The sequence below is a fragment of the Oculina patagonica genome, chromosome 3 (genome assembly GCF_052425735.1).
Source record: "Oculina patagonica isolate OP01 chromosome 3, crgOcupat, whole genome shotgun sequence".
Taxonomy (NCBI): Eukaryota; Metazoa; Cnidaria; class Anthozoa; order Scleractinia; family Oculinidae; genus Oculina; species Oculina patagonica.
Genome location: NC_135760.1, coordinates 25399198 through 25416302, shown reverse-complemented (window position 1 = coordinate 25416302; position 17105 = coordinate 25399198). Strand labels below are relative to the sequence as shown.

Sequence of the window (17105 nt, the reverse complement as noted above, 5' to 3'; positions counted from 1 at the left end):
AATCGTATCCTAATCCGCGTCAACCTTCTTTACAACACTTCTTCGCATCTATTTTGATCTATCTCGCATCCTTTTTCCTTTCGTACTTCGCATCATTCGCTTCTTCGACTGTTCAACTGCAACTCGATTTTTACAACACGTGTTCTTATATGACACCGAGCCATATTTGGCAAGTAAAACTACGGCGTTCACGTGCAAAAGTCACGCAATATCTCAACAAAAATAATGTCACGCAAACGTTCAATTTAAAGTTCCTACAGACACCATACGGCCTCACATTTTATGGGTTAGTGCGCTGGACTCCGGATCGAGCGGTCCAGGTTCGAGCCCAGACCGGGACACTGCGTCGTGTTCTTGGGCAAGACAATTCATTCTCTCAGTGCGTCTCTCTAATCAGGTGTTTAACTGGGTACCGGCGAGTTAATGCTGGAGGTAACCCTGCGATGGACTAGCATCCCATCTAGGGGGGAGTAGAAACACTCCTAGTCGCTTCATGCTACGGGAACCGCGATAAGCTCTGGCTATCCGGCCTGATAGACCACTAGGCTCGAACAGACTTTACCATTTTACCCTTATAAACACCATAGCTAGTGGTAGAGATGCATGCAATCAGCTCGCACATTTGCGATTTAAAAAGCAGCAATGAAGGGGAAACTACTTTCAAAAGATATCCATGTTTAATGGCTTTGTATATTTTTTAACAGTCACTATCATTTACATGATTATTTCTGTTGTATAAATTTATACATATTAACATTTTATTTATTCATTTTCTGATTGATGAGCAAAATACCAATCGATGTCGGATGATTAAATATTGTAATGTGAAAAAAATCCTCTTATAAACTAAGGCAGTAGAAGAAAAATATATTTTTGTTAATTGAGACCTTTGTCTCCTCAATTCTAGTCTGGTTTGGATTACAAAACAAATAATCGCCCTATTATCATTTGTCTGTTTACACCAAACCTTGTAAACCTAACTAAGGTTATTGACGGCAATCGCCAGAGTAAATTTACAAAAATTCACCCAGATCTTTCATTAAAAGTAACAGAAGGGTTCTGATTGAGGGCGTATTTATTTGCAACATACTCGTATAGCCGTCGCATTTGCTCGTTGGAATTTTTCATTGTTTTCGAGCTAAAAAACAATAAAAATGCCAACGGGCAAATGCGACGGCTATACGCGTATGTTGCACTTGAAATAAATCCACCCTTAATTTTACATTTTCTCGTCGCTTTATATCTCCCAAATCTTGATCTGAGTCGTTGTTGAAAGGGATCATTCGTCATAGAACAACATATTGAAGAAAGATCGCGAAATTAGTAAGAATAAGGTAGCCCTGCAGATTCCGTAAAGTTCATTGGATTGATTCTCGTGCTCTTTTTTCGCTTCACGCTCGACGGTTATAAGAAAACAAAGGGACTGCTCGAAGTGTACAGTCAACTCCCTCTCGACGGACACCTCTATAAGACAGGGCCTGGTGTTGGTCTCATCTTTGTCGTTTTTCAGTCGTTTTACTGTAAATAAACTCCCCATAAGACGGACACCTTTCTAAGACGGACAATTGTAGCCAGTCCAGACAGTGTCCGTCTTAGAGAGAGTTGACTGTACTACTTACTTGCTAATGTTCAAAGCTGAGAAGTAAACACTACACTGATTCTAGTAGAGCTACATCATCGGTAAGGAATTTCAGACGGCTTTCTTGGGGAGAATAAATTGATCACGCAGAAGAGGCATCTGAATCAGCCTTCAAGTTTTGTCACTTTTGAAACGTGTTAAGCATAACCCAGTGGCCGTGTATTGGCAAACTCGCAATCTGATTGGCTACAACCAGGCACCAACTATCGATCGATCGATAGTAGGTCCCAACCTCATTCTCATGGTCCCTATTCTTCTGGCCCCTGTAGTTCAAAGTGTGTATAACACTATCCACTGAAAAAATCACTGTCAAGTTAAAAAGTGTTAACGAAACAAACTACACTATTCACTGGATAGTGATTTATCCTGTGGACAGCCTTATCGATCCTTTGAACAACTGGTCCCTGGCTCATAAACCCTTTCCTGGCCCAAAACCTTTCTTTCTCTTGCGCGCTTTAGGGGCGGGAAGAAAAGAGACCCTGAAAACAAGGTTGTGCTCTTGGAGCGCGCGAGATTTTTCGTGCATCAGTTATGGAAGAAAGGCATTTTTGTTTTACAAAAGAACCGTTTTAGACCGCTTGCTCTCGGTTTCTATCAACCTTAAAAGCACTCTGAACCCGCTTTTCTTTTGGTCAGACCAAGATTAGGGTAGGTACGTTATGTATGGGGACATATAATGTAACGACATGACTTGCATTTTGTACCATAGACTAATGTATCTACCAAGATTCACGTTCTTTCTGCTGACCAAAAGAAAAGGGGAGATTGTTTTGACAGTTGCTTGAGGCTCTGCCTCTCACCAACCATCAGACGATAGAAAACCAGTTCACAGGGTTTAGGTCGAAAAAAATATTTAGCGTTACTTGTCTGACAATTTTCACGCATTCTCTAGCTTTTAACGTCTAACCATGTCCACTCAGCGGTCGATACACCTGTCTTTCAAATCTTGTGCATCCAGTGCTTGTAGGACTGAACGCTTTGGCTAGGTGTGATGTACATGTCTACACAAACAGGTATCTACATCAATCTTGTTCTTTTTTTAAGTCGTTCCTGAGGAATCCGGCGTATCTTCTTCTCTGCTGTCCAGTGCAAATGGAGGGATTGGTGTTTCAAATGTACTCCCATCCGAGCGTTCAAATCGATATTTACCCCTGTACAAAAATAAAAAAAAAACACAAATGAGAATGAGATTTAACAAGAGAAAAATTAACAACGGATTATCGGCGGTGACATTCTAAAAGGCCATCGTTCATGTAAGAGGTAGAGATTCTATTAGCAGCACAACGAAACTCCTGACAGGAGCGATTTTAAGGAAATTGTTGCTGGGTTGGCTATTTCATCAACCACGTCAAAGACGGGAGACATATGCGCAAGACAGTAGCTCCTGTCATAGGGCCCATACTTTACTGCAGGTTACTGTGTAGAGATTAATCACTGGGTTAGAATTAGATGTGGAGAAGCCGTTTTAGATTTTGCGGGATTAAAAAAAAGCTAAAGTCGATTTTTTTTGTTAGCTTAGTGCCAGTAAAATAGTGCTTCGCCCAGTTTCGAGCGGCTAGCAGCTCTTTCACGCAGTGGTAGGGAAATCAGTTTGAATCCACTCAGTTTTCACTATAACAACCTGACGTCACAGCTTGTATGTGTACATGTACGAGTGCTTTCATACTCTCGTAATGGTTTGAAGATTTGTCGCAAACAACAATCTATTCTCCTGTTGACGTGATCTTTGCAACCAAACAAGGCACGTGAATCCACGGTTGTACTAGCATGCAATGCGGGCATGTTTTAGCGAGCAAGCACATTTTGATCGGGAGAGCGCTATCTTGCCACCTTGGATTTGAACTTAGGAGAGGCCTGGGGAAAGTGGAAAGAAGCGTCCAAGGGAGTAGTAGCCTCTATGTTTGCGAGTCCAAGGCCAAAGACGCGAACAAAATTATCTAACGCTCGCCCACCAGAAACGGTTGCATTTCAGGCTACGGCTGTAGCGGCTGTAACTGACATACAGGAGTGACACAATACCTGTGCATCTATGGAAAGAGACCTTCAGATTGACCCATGAGTGCAACTTTGAACTTTGAAAACAATCTCGTTCCGGGAGCTCTTGCTTCTCCTTGTCGCTGACTATCTAGTGGATGTGTAGCCCCTGGGAACGAACTTCTGACACTTGATATTTACTACAATCTGAAGGTCCTTAATAGCTGCCGCCGAACGAAACCTGCGTTTCATCCGGCTTATAAATACTTGTTAAACAGGTTTTCAGATCTTTTCACTCACCACATATTCCCACTGGGTGCTTGTAATGACAGGTGGCTGCTGTACTGGAAAGCTGGTTGTTGCGGCGATAAAACGGGCTCCTGTCGACGACAAGTAAAGGTAGGTGTTATATTAGAGACAACAGAGAAAGATAGCACAATGTCACAATGTTACTAAAACGCTCCAAACGTGAAAGATTTGTCTTTTGTTTAGTATCGTTAAGTAGGTAAAATATTCTCTTTCAACCCATCCGTGAAAATCTGTGCCACTCCAAACCAGACACATTCCTTTGCTTAGCCAGTCACGCACTTCCCTGATGACGTTAGCTGCCCAACTACTCTTATCCCTGTCATAAGTCTATATTCTTAACTGCCCACCAGTTGGCTCAATTGGTAGAGCACCTGACTATCATGCGGCAGGTCTCGGGTTTGAGCCACAGACCGGACCAATACTCTGGGTCTTAAAATAACTTAGGAGAATATGCTGCCTTTGCAACAACATCTGCAAATGGTTAAATAGATGTTCTAGTCTTTTCAGATAAGGTTGATAAACCGTAGGCCCCGTCTCCTGCATCTTCACTGTTCTGGTCAGCAGGGGATGTTAAAGAACCCACGCACTCATCACAAAAAGTAGGGCACGTAGTTCCTGGTGTTGGGGTCTGGTCCTATCAAGGTTGGGGTTAATCTCGTACCCAGATCTTCTCAACCCTCGGAGAGAACATCTGGTAAAGTCGGATTTTACTCGCGTCAAATGTGTCAGAAATGTGACACACGACGCGACTACGCATGCTCGGCAATTTAGTGGATGAAAAGCCCACTTGGCCGCTGTAAATAGCGCATGAACTTCTTTCCTATACAAGGAAAGACAAGTACACAATCTTGAGATAGAGTTGGGGAAGAAAAAAAGAAGACACTCGCGTTTCGCTGCTAAATTAAAACATTAAACCCAGCTTTTAACGGCGGGAAAAAGCGCGCGCTGTGTTTGACGCGTACAAGCTAGCTGTACGCGTCAAGTGCGTGTCAGATTTGCAAAGTTTTTTACCCATCTTTTTACCCACGAATATCGTCTTTTTAAAACATTTTGTACTGACAAGCTTGAACTACAAACTGTATCTGTAGCTTATTTGCATTAGTAACGTTCAGAACACAAACGCGTTTTAAGCAAAGCCTTCAAATCCAAATATTTTCTTACTAGCTAACGTAAGGTATGCGCGTGCGAAACAAAGTTTGCATCTTCCGCGCGCTAATGCTGAAGCTTTTCATCAACCAATCAGATTGGCGAACTGAACGCACTTGACCAGATGTGTACTACTGTGGTAAGTAGACATCTGGGTACGAGATTAGGTTGGGGTGGGAAATGCTTGGAGATATTAGCTATGATAAAGCCACTCTTTAAATCAGAGAGTAAACAAAAAATCCATACCATAAATTAGTCCTTGGTAACACGTTCAACTTCATGGTCTTAAATGTCCAGTCATACTGTCTCATAAAGTTCTGGACCCCATTCCTCCCCTTCCCACACCAAGTCTTACCTGTCCAGCCACACCCCTCCCTCTGACAGTCTCTAATGTCCCAGACAGGCTGAATATTCTCCAATGTCTCTCCCGAAGCTGCACTGTCTCCGGACCAAGATTTTCAATTCTGATGCAGTAACGCCACTGAAACAACATTAGTCTCCAATTAGAAGAATGAACATTTCAAGGATTGGACTTGAACACTAAAACCTGGTACACGTGTGAGATGCAAATACAAGGAAAACCATGCGTGAATTAGTGCAAGGCAAATGGAAATGCAAGCACAAGGAATGGGGAATTGTCAATTTTCTTGCACCTGGCTGGCCCTTGCATTTGCACTTGCTTCACATAAACATTGCTAACACAAATGCAAGCACAAACGCAAGCAAGCGAAGCATGACTTGTCCGTCATCTTAGAAAACGAATTACACTGCATTCCTTGAGCTTGCATTCTATGTGTGAATGTTCTACGTGTGAAGGTTGTTTGCATTTGCGTGGCATGATGTGTGAACCAGGCTTAAAAGCCACTTACCCAATAGTCCTGTGTAGGAAGTGTGTTCTGAAAAAGAAATTTAAAAAATCTTGTTAAAAAAAACCTTCTTTCTGACCAAGTACCATTAAACTTGTTCTAGATTCCCACAACAACACCTTGTTTTTACTGCAGGGCTGCAAATAACAGTCGGTCATTGGATGTTGGCCGACCAAAATTTGCTCATGTCCGACAAAATCCCAAGTGTGGTCAGACATAATGTCCGGACAATTTTTGATAATAAATCATTTTATGGAAATAATGAATAAAAATCTGTCCGACCACAATTTTGTTTTGTCCGACCAAGATGGTGTCTTAGTGGGACATAATCCTTTTCAAGTGAAAAAAATTATTTGCAGCCCTGTTACTGCAAGGTAGCATACCTTTGTTCCCATGTAGAATGGCATCACTGTTATCCTTATGTTGTTAGTTGTTTCTCTGTGTACATCTGTCAGTTCTAACCATTTGTGATTCTTTTCCTGCCAGGATTGGAGTGCTTCACGTGGGGCAAAAGATGGCGCTATCAAAGGAAAAGAGAGATATATGCATGTATTTTTTAAATACCGTAATATTTTTATTAGTGTTCAGTTATACATGCATATTTGTTGGTTTCTGTTTACAAAAGATCGTTCTTATCCTACCTATGTATGAATGTAGTGTAGTCTTTAAGGGCTTACTGACGTATATTTTTGGACTTGTTGCTAGGGACATTCACGCTTATATTATTTCAGCAATTTTTCTCGTTTAGGTATGGTTGAATCTTTTATAAATAATAAATAATAATAATAATAAATATCTTGATTGACCACTCCCTGAATGGGTTTTTTCAGGGCCAATGTAAACTAACTCTGAAAAAAAATATTGTTAACTAATGAACATAACATGATTAAAAATTCCAACTGGCAGGAGGCAGACCAGTTGGCTATTAACAAGTGTAGCCAATCGAGGTGTTGAATTCAGGCTACCGAAAACAACACCACCTAGTGGTCAGATCGGGACTTGAACCAACCACCTCCGGATATCAAGTCTGGTGCTCTAACCACTCCGCCACGCCCCCTCCCTCAAACTCAGCCCAGAACGTAAATATGACTTCATTGGGCCACGCCCATGATCGATCCAGAATCTGGCCACTAATCATTAGGCCATAGCGCCTCCCACACTGTAGTCTTGACATGGTTGTAACTATCTATTTTTCATCAGTAACAGCCAGCCAACCATAAAAAATTGGACACCCCTGGTCATCCACTAACTTCCTTCTACCTCTGAAATTACATACACATCTGTTCTTGTTTATAACCAGTTTCCATGCTGTCTGTATTTTGTTCAAACACAACAAAACCTATATCCTGGTGCTCATCACAAACCTGGGATGAGCATGGGATAATGTGGCACAACAAAAATGTCTTATAATCAATGAAAAGGCATTGATAGATTGAAAAATCAACTAACAACTAAAGAATTTTAGGCAGCTGGAAAATGGTAGTCAAGCATTACCCACAAAGTGTGCAAAGCCTGTGGTTGTAGGCACCTAGGGGTGACTATTGGGAACATTTTGCCTATTGCGATAGTATTACGATAGTCAAATTAATTGCAATACAATTGTGATAGTAGTGACACTATTGCGATACTGTTGCGATAGTATTGTAATAAGTGACTTTATAGCGTTGTAATCATTCCTTTCTCCAAGAGAGGGGTGGAGATAATATTCGAACCACCATTTTGAATGCGGATAAGGCCCTGGAGACAAGCGGCATCTGTGAAGTTTTCTTTTACTGTATGGCTTGTTACATTATACAGAATGGATTCTGAAACAACGAACAGAAAGCCAAGAAACAACGGCAGAGAACAAGAGAGACATTTTTCAATCAAGGAAAAAGTACTACAGGACACCATTTGTAAAACTATTGTAACTATCGATAGGTAATGAAACTATCGCGATTGTTATCAATAGTTGAATTTGCGACCGATGCATCGCTATCAGAGCACTTCCAATCACGATGCACTGATAGTTTGATGTATCGTTACACCCCTAGAGGCACCGACATTTTAATCATACATTACCTCTTCCAGGTTCAGGATACAGGAATCGATCAAATAGTTCATGGTGGATTGGACGAGAAAATGCATCAGCAACCCCGTATGGAAGAATGTCCTCCTGGGAGATGTAATCCAGCCCTGGAACAAACATTGATATTATGAGCATTTACATATTGTAGCACCTCAATAAAGTACTTCACATCACATGTCTGGGAATAATATCACAAATAAAAAGGTCCAAAATCCAATTTCTTGCCTGGTATAGAGTAAAGTGCATTGTCACTTTCATATCCAAGAAAAGTTACAATCTCTGGTTGCGCTCTCTGAAATACAGACAAGAGAACTATTTTACAGTGCTACACAGTACAATACTGCCCATTCTTCAAGAAATGAATGTCCAAAATTTGTTTGAAACCAGGCAGTAGCATCAATTTTCAGAGAATCGAGCCAGGGGCCTCCATATAGTACCAATTTTAAGTGGAAAACTTACAACAAATGGAGAATCTCTGTTGTCAATCAGTCCCTGATAATAAGTCTGTGTTTCAGCCTTTATCTCTTTCCCAGGATTGTATGATCCATTCTCATCAAAGGATCTGTTAACAAAACAAAAGTTGTTTGCAATGTAAACAAAAAGTCAAATCAACAGGTTTTTATATGAGTGGTCATAGCCCTTGGTGGGGGTGAACTATTTCAGACATTCAAATCACTTCATGTGATTACACTGTAGTCTCAATGTTGCAGGGAATGAAGATGAAAAAATTTAAATACGGCCTGTGATCTTCATGGGATGATTTTGTTCAATTTGCATCAAACAATACACAACAGGAGAAGATGAGGATCGGCACCCAAAGACCATAATAGCTTTGCTTTATGACTGGTTCTTGTACAACTTCTGCAATAATTTGGAACTCCTCTGTTAAATAGCATTAGACCACAGGTCGCCCAAGTTCACTGCGTGAATTAGTTATTTATAAAGTGTAAGCGAATGTGACTCTTGGCTTCGAGGGGTGTTGTGTTACAAAGATGCGATTTATAAGGGTTTGTATGGGAACTTAGCGATTTTGATTCAAAAGGTATAAAATTAAATATTTTACGAATAAAATCGACTTACCTTGTTTCCATGTTGTGTTCTTTGTTGTCTGCCTGCGTCTCAGGTCGTTTTAAAGCGTTTTCGGCGAGTTGCGCTGGCTGGTGGTGTTCCAGAACGCTTTAAAACGACCTGAGACACAGGCAGACAAAAACTAAATAACTAATTCACGCAGTGAACTTGGGCCGCCTGTGATTAGACTCACTTCTCATTCTCTCTTGTTTCCTTGTCTCTATCATACACTCTTGCTGTCCAAGTAAATAGAATCACTCCTCTGTAGCCAAATATCCTGTGAAGGAAAAGCTGTGTGCAAAAACAAAGGCTTTTGTTACTTGTAAGGGACATGCACGCTATAGGGAAAACAACAGTCTAAGCTCGTGCAAAATGGTGTAAACAACTGTCTAAAAGCGATTCACATGTAAAAGGACAACTTTATTAAAAACTCATCACATACAATTTATGGCAAGTAAAATCACCTTTAACCCGTTGAATGCCAAGGATGTATATATATGTCCTGAAATATGAGCCTCAGCTACCTAGGACGTATATATACGTCCTCTGTTAGGCCTTGTTTTAGTTTTCTCGGTTGTTCAAGGATTTTTTCCGTGGCCATTTCAAAGGGTTGTGCCTAAATAGGACCGCTCAGAGGGACAGCCGAGAAGTACTGGAGATGACTTTCCGACTCAGCTGGCTCTCGGAAAATTCTCGGTAAATCCAATATGGCGTCTCATTCTTGACTTGTTGCATTGTCTACAAACTCGCATCGAGGACGAAGGAAGATAATACGAAGAAAATTATGTTTTTCTTTTAATATGCTAGTTTGAAATCGGATTCCACGAGCATTTAGAGGCTCGTTTGGAAAGCATTCATACTACTGTATTGGAATGAGAAGAGTTCGCGTGTAGGATAGAGCTAACTTGTGTCCCTCTGACTGATACTATGTAAGAAGGTAGTACCGCTCAGAGGGTCACACTTCATATATAAGTATATAACTTCCTTAAGGTCTTGCTTAGAATATTTTTAAACAATCACAGGCTTTACTGTTTAGGTGTCTGCTAGATAGAGATTATTAGAACATTTTTGGATATAAAATTTATTTATTGTGTTGTTGTCCCTCTGACCGGTACTATGTAAGAAGGTAGTACCGCTCAGAGGGTCACACTTCATATATAAGTATATAACTACCTAAGGTCTTGCTTAGTTTTTTTTTAAACAATCCAGTACTTCTCGGCTGTCCCTCTGAGCAGTCCTATTTAGGCACAACCGTTTCAAAGGACCTGGGAAGCATTTTAGAATCCGCTGACCAAAGAAGATTGCATTGTTGGCACAACAATTGGCACAACATATGGCAAATCCAACATGGTGGCAAGGTCACGTCGGATGAAAACCGCCGAAGTTTTAGCCGAAGTTTACGCAGTGCCTCCAATCTTAGTGACGGAAAATAGGGAGAAAGTGATGATGTTTCAGAGTGCAATGAGAGCAGTTCAGGCTCAGAGGACGACAATAAAAGCGGGGAAGAAATCAAAGGTATTGATCAACATCAGTATTTTGTTGTAAATACAAACAGGCTTCCATGGCATTTGTAACTGCCCAGCCAATTCATATATGTACTTGCTGTAGTGCCTTTTCTAGTCCAAGAATGAAAACTAAAATGAGTAATAAAGTGCCGAGGTGCTTAAATTGTGAGAAACAATTTTTTTGTGAGAAATCCAATATGGCCGCCGGTCACAGGGCCTGAACCTGGGTTGGCATTCAAAGGGTTAAAAAACAAATTTAGAACAAGTCAGGAAATGAAGTCTTTTTTTTAAAACTTGTTATGTAACACAAAAAATAAATAAATAAAAATGAAAATAAAAATGAAAAAGGATAAAAATGGATAAAAGTACCATTTTGTGGAAGTCACTCACAAATGTTTTGGGTATAGCTCTTCTTCAGGTGTTTGTTTCAAGAGATGTATGCTGGGAAGGAAGTGTTGCCTGATGGTGAAAAGGACACCTCCATGGGAGGCTTGGGTTGGCCTTGTGCTAGGGTAACCTTTGCTGCCTTGTAAACAAGTCGTTCAGAAAATTTAGAAGACATGTGTGAGTGCTTGGTAACTCTTTTGAAGTCCAAGCAGGGTTACCTTGCCTCTGTGTTAACAGGTCTTAAAGTAACGAAAGCCGAATGAGCTTGGGCTGCCTGTGACGCAACAAGTTTCCCTGTGATGAACGCAACAAGGGATTATACTACTGTACTATTCGACAAGTTAACTCCAGTTGTGTAAAAATACAACGGATCTGTCCTTTTGCATCGATCTTCAAGCAGGCTTAGAGCATTGCAGACGACCGAAATACTTATAACACCCCTGCGGTGACACGAGCTATAAAGGTCATTATATAGTCGTGGTACTCGTGTTGTAATTAGTCGTGCTACATGTACAGCATCAAGAATGGTACCTTAAGAAAACGAGGTAGAGTTGGCAATAAATAGACTGCCCTTTTCCCTACACAATCTTGAAGAGCTTTCATGGATCGTTCTTCAGCAGACAAACATAACGGAAACACTACCAAGACGATTTTATCCCAACGAATAACATGACTTACCTGTCCTGGTTCGTATTTTCCGCTTGTTTTTGGCTCTTGAAAACGTCCAATTTCCGACAAGCTGGAAGTATATCGTTCAATAAGCAACAAATAAAGGAAGTAACAGGTCAATAAGAAAGAAATGTGCCATCTTACCGAGCATAATGCCGTCTAATTTGGAGCAAACCACAAAAGACGTTTCGCAGATTCGCCATTTTTTCACCTTTCTACGGAGAAACCGCTGGACCAGAAAATGGCAAACCCTCTTCTCTTCCCCGAGTCCCCTGCTGAGTCCCCCTATTACATCCCCAGCCCAGCCCCACCTCCGACGGTGAGTCGTTTATAGTTTGCTTTCTCAGCTCAAGCGGCTCAAAAAGATTTTAAAACGTTATCTGGAAAGAAACAATGGAAAAGAAACAAGTGGCTCTGAGGACACTGGCCTAGGATTTGATTGGCTCGAACCTCACCCCCCCCCCCCCCTCCCTCCAATGCACCTGCAGTTACCAGTTACATCAAAGCATGGTTTTTAAGGTGATTCCACTGAAACAGAAGAGTATTAAAATTTTTCTGAAACTTAGTCCAGGTTACAATTATGTTATGAGCATTAAAAGTCTTAAAAGTGTAAAATGAATGGGCATTTTAATAAAAATTTTAAAATTTTTCGTGTTTTTTCGATTAATGAGCGCGGTGAGAACGGCTAGAGAACTGGACGCGAGAGGCTGTTGACAGTCTACACTAATCCGAATGGGAAACTAAACTTGTTTCTAGAAAAAAATCACTATTGCATTAAAAAATTACCCTAGCTCAACAAAATAGACTTTGATCTTATATTAAAAACTTAGTGTACAGGAATTAAGATAAAGAAAGAAATCGAAGATTTTGCTTCGTGTGCACGACAACAGCACTAACTAAAAACGTGTTTTTTACGGCATTAAAATTAAAATATCTCAATGTAGAATTTTAAACTTTTCTTTAAATCGCGATATATTGTAGACAACCGTAAGACATTTAAATTAATGCATTAAAAAATGGGGGTCACCGTGCTCGTTTAAGAGAAAACGACCATTTATTTCCCTACGGACCTTAGCCTGAAGGGAATCTCGTAGTGTTCTGTGTGCGTGCGCGCTCGTGCGCGCGCTAAATGACGCGAAAACTTATGCGCAGAAAGGATGCGCAATGCAATTCAGTGGAATCACCTAAACGGTCTTTTTGCTTTTTCGGTTGTATTCTTTTCTTCGTATTCTTTAACGTCCCATGTTTCTCAACTGCCCTTGTTTTTCAACTTCCCGTGTGCGCCTTCAGACACAAAATAGTCTTCAAATACAGCTTTCTTGCAGCTTGCTCACGGTGTTAGCTGGTGTTGGGCTGGTTTGAATTTATTCAATTTAAAATAACAGACGCCAAGCTGTCTGCTCATGGATCAGTTTCCCTGTTGAGTAAAACAATTCCTTCAGTTCTCTCTATATAAAATGCCACCAGCCGGTTAGCAACTTTTTAAAGCAGCAGATACTGCTTCGGCAAGTTACTGGTGACTCGTTACAAGAAAAGACTTCTTGCCATGCCTTACGATGCTTTTACAAGCTAGACTGTCAAGAAAAGATGTCCAACTTCTCTAAAAATGAAGAAAACGTTCGATTAATTCATTTGCTCGTCGACAAATCCAGACTATAAGCCTGCAATAATATTCCTTTCAGCTTTCAACTTCCTTTTTTCCATCATTGCTTCCATTGGTAACATTTTGATTCTGACTGCCCTTCAAAAGCCGTCGACTTCTCTCCATCCTCCATCGAAAGTTCTGCTACGTTGTCTAGCTACATCAGATCTCTGTGTTGGCATCATTTTACAACCACTGGTCACCATCCTGTTTGTTTCTGTTGCAAACGAAAATTGGACTCTGTGTGGCCCTATCTTAGGTATAACCTTTCTGTTAATGTGGCTCGATCGGATTTTTGAGTGACGATACCTTTCATCTTTGAGCAACTTGTACGCCACCGTAAACAATACGACTGAAAATCGATCAGTACAGCTGTACTAAAGAAAGATGAAAGTTTCGAATGAGATGAGTTTCATCGAAATCGGAGTAACCATAGCAACATAATGACGTCACCACCCATTTTACACGAGACCGATTTTCTTGTAATAGAGGGATAATTTTGAAAAAAGGCTTCTAGATCTTGGACTTGACATAGTTTTCTCAAGGTCTGCGAAATTTGAAGAATTTCTATGAGAGCGTTTTCGAGAAAATTTTGGATGAAGTTTTCAGGTGCTAAAATACAACAAAAACAAAGCAGTCTTAATACATTATTGAGAAAACGTTCACAAGGCCCGATCAAGTAACATTTTGGCCTTAAGTGAATCTTGAACTATCTAATTACCTTGGAAGAAAATCTCAGAGAAATCGTGTCATTTGATTTCTTGAAACATTGGCTTGAATATGAACTGGTATGAAGTGTTATTTCGCTCTTTTATCGAAAAAGTGCCTTCGCTTACTAAAATGATCGCAAAATAAAAAGCGCTCGATAGAATTTTTTTAAACTTGGCAGTCAAAAAGAAGAATAAGTTTGTAATGAAATGTCCGATTTTCAAAATAATTGAAATATTCTTAGGCAGTTAATTTAAAGCCTTAACTCAGGTGAACATTGCGCTGTTTTTCACCCTACATCGGATTGCTGTCTCATTATAAGTCTCTATTGTGTCGTGCCCCGTGCAATTGTAAATTTCAGCACATCTTGAATATGTATAACAGCTGCTTGTTGTCCGAAAACTGCACAGAAACAAGCTAATTTAACAAGCCAAAATACAATAACAACGAGGAATAGGCTAGTAAAGCACTTGTATTATCTTCAGTCTCCTAATAGTTTCAAGGCCAAGGCAGAATTGTCATAAAAATCTCCAGTAATAAATAATTAGTGATTCATGATCTACTGGAATTTACAAATGCACGCGGCTTGAGACAATGGAGACAGATAATGAGGCAGCGATCCGATGTAGGGTGAAAAACAGCGCAATGTTTACCTAAATTAAGGCTTTGAATTAACTGCCTTAAAATGTTTCAATTATTTTGAAAATCAGACATTTCATTACAAACTTATTCTTCTTTTTGACTGCCAAGTTTAAAAAAATTCTATCTAGCGCTTTTTATTTTGCGATCATTTTAGTAAGCGAAGGCCCTTTTTCGATAAAAGAGCGAAATAACACTTCATACCAGTTCATATTCAAGCCAATGTTTCAAGAAATCAAATGACACGATTTCTCTGAGATTTTCCTCCAAGGTAATTAGATAGTTCAAGATTCACTTAAGGCCAAAATGTTACTTGATCGGGCCTTGTGAACGTTTTCTCAATAATGTATTAAGACTGCTTTGTTTTTGTTGTATTTTAGCACCTGAAAACTTCATCCAAAATTTTCTCGAAAACGCTCTCATAGAAATTCTTCAAATTTCGCAGACCTTGAGAAAACTATGTCAAGTCCAAGATCTAGAAGCCTTTTTTCAAAATTATCCCTCTATTACAAGAAAATCGGTCTCGTGTAAAATGGGTGGTGACGTCATTATGTTGCTATGGTTACTCCGATTTCGACGAAACTTATCTCATTCGAAACTTTCATCTTTCTTTAGTACAGCTATATTGATTGATTTTCAGTCAGATTGTTCACGGTGACATACAAGTTGCTCAAAGTTGAAAGGTATCGTCACTCAAAAATCCGATCGAGCCACCTTAAGTGTAGTTCTTCTCGGGGTGTCTCTGTTGACATTAACGGCAGTGGGTGTGGAAAGGCTTCTCGCTTTGTTGTTAGGATTACGTTTTCGACAAGTTGTAACTTATAAGAGAAGTCTTGCTGTTGCAGTTTGTTTTTGGGTCATAAATTTTGCTATCGCTGCGTGCTATTTTTGGAATTATTTTGTATTTCTGTGGTACGGATGTGTGCTGATACTTTCATGTGTATTGACCGCTACCTTCTCCTACATCAAGATTTATGCCGACCTTCGCCATCACCAAACAAGAGTGCAAGATCAACCTTTCCAAGCACAACAAAACCAAGGGGAAACTCCACTGAACATTGCTCGATACAGAAAGACCCTTTCTAGTTCGCTGTGGATACAGTTTACATTGCTGGCGTGTTATCTCCCGCATTGTGTTGTAACAGCATTAGCAACCTTCACCGGTTTAACGCCGCCTCTTGTCCTGGGCTGGAGGTTTACAACATCTGTTGTATTCCTAAACTCTTCTTTAAACCGTTTCCTTTATTGTTGAAAGATCGCAGAAGTGAGACAAGCAGTAAAAGACACAGTCAAACAACTGTTCTCTTGTTCGTCAAGTTAGACATCGCAACAATTGACACCGGGAGATCTTCCAAGTACAATTGTGTTCGAGAAGAAGTTTTTATCTGATCAACATATTTTTCCACTTCGGTGGCAACTCTGAAATAATACTATACAAAGAAATAATTTGTGAAATACTGTGGCGTTGAGGTCAGGTACGCACTTCAACCAGCGACGACAACAACAACAAATCGAGTTGCGTTTGGTTGGGGGTGGGAGGGGGGGGGGGGGGGGGGTTCTGGCCATGGGAAACAGCTAACAACCAACAACGTACCTCCATTGCGCGCGAGTAATCTATAGTGGCGAAAAGCTTGGATCCCTTTTCCATGAAATATTTAATTACAGTGATCGTCTGTGTAAGAAAGGAAAGAGCTTTGTTCGTTGTATGTGTTTTTGAAAAATTGTTAGCCTGGTATTATAAAGCAAATTGTAAAAGGAACTAGTATAGTAAATGAAAGCCGGAAGGAATGAGCACTCTTGGGTAAAATTCTGCATTATTCTTTAATAAAATAAAATAAAGAAGTGAACATCAGCTTGCATTAAGTTTAACTGTATGTAACGTCAAAAAAATTTAACTTAAATATAAAACTGTATATTTTCTTCAATGACTGGCACCGAAAATGTGGAACACTAGGCTAAAAAGTGTTGCTTGTAAACAATAAATATCACATCTACATGACAAAGACTTCCTATTTCTTGGCTTTTTTAATAACAGAAACATATGCTAGAATTGAAATTTTAAAACGAAATAAAAAAAACCTGAAAACAGGTAGAGGATGTTTTCATCCATGTTATACAAATGATAATCAGGCCATGTTAAAGAGCAGATGTCAGGCAATAACGTAGATATTGACAGCAAATTGACATGCAATACTAAGAGATCCCAGTTTGAGAAAGGGTGTTCCAGTAGAATACGAGAGATATAGTCCTTCTCTGAATTGAATTCTGTAAAGGAAAGACCGAACTGGAAGTGTTCTAGTCGCCAGCCAATCACATTGGGTCACATTGACGCTCTCTTCCAAAACACATTTATAAATTTAGCTCAAACCATTTCGGTTAATAATTTTCCCTCTGCTTGTTCAGGCTATTAGTTGATAGTGATGATGTTTTAACTGTAAAAGCGAAGGATAAATGTGAACGGTTTAAATGCACGAGACATGTTTTA

General features: G+C 40.0%; 1 protein-coding gene across 1 annotated transcript; it reads right to left on the bottom strand.

Annotated features, from left to right (window-relative positions):
* Positions 1-1120: 1120 nt before the first annotated feature.
* LOC144647216 (polymerase delta-interacting protein 2-like) lies at positions 1121-11834 on the bottom strand. Its single transcript, XM_078506981.1, has 11 exons — positions 11776-11834; positions 11641-11701; positions 9264-9361; positions 8462-8564; positions 8228-8294; positions 7996-8109; positions 6318-6454; positions 5938-5964; positions 5424-5549; positions 3914-3993; positions 1121-2790 (listed from the first exon to the last, which is right to left on the bottom strand). Exons 1-11 carry the CDS (start codon positions 11832-11834, stop codon positions 2679-2681), a joined length of 984 nt encoding a protein of 327 aa, XP_078363107.1. The 3' UTR covers positions 1121-2678.
* Positions 11835-17105: the final 5271 nt, after the last annotated feature.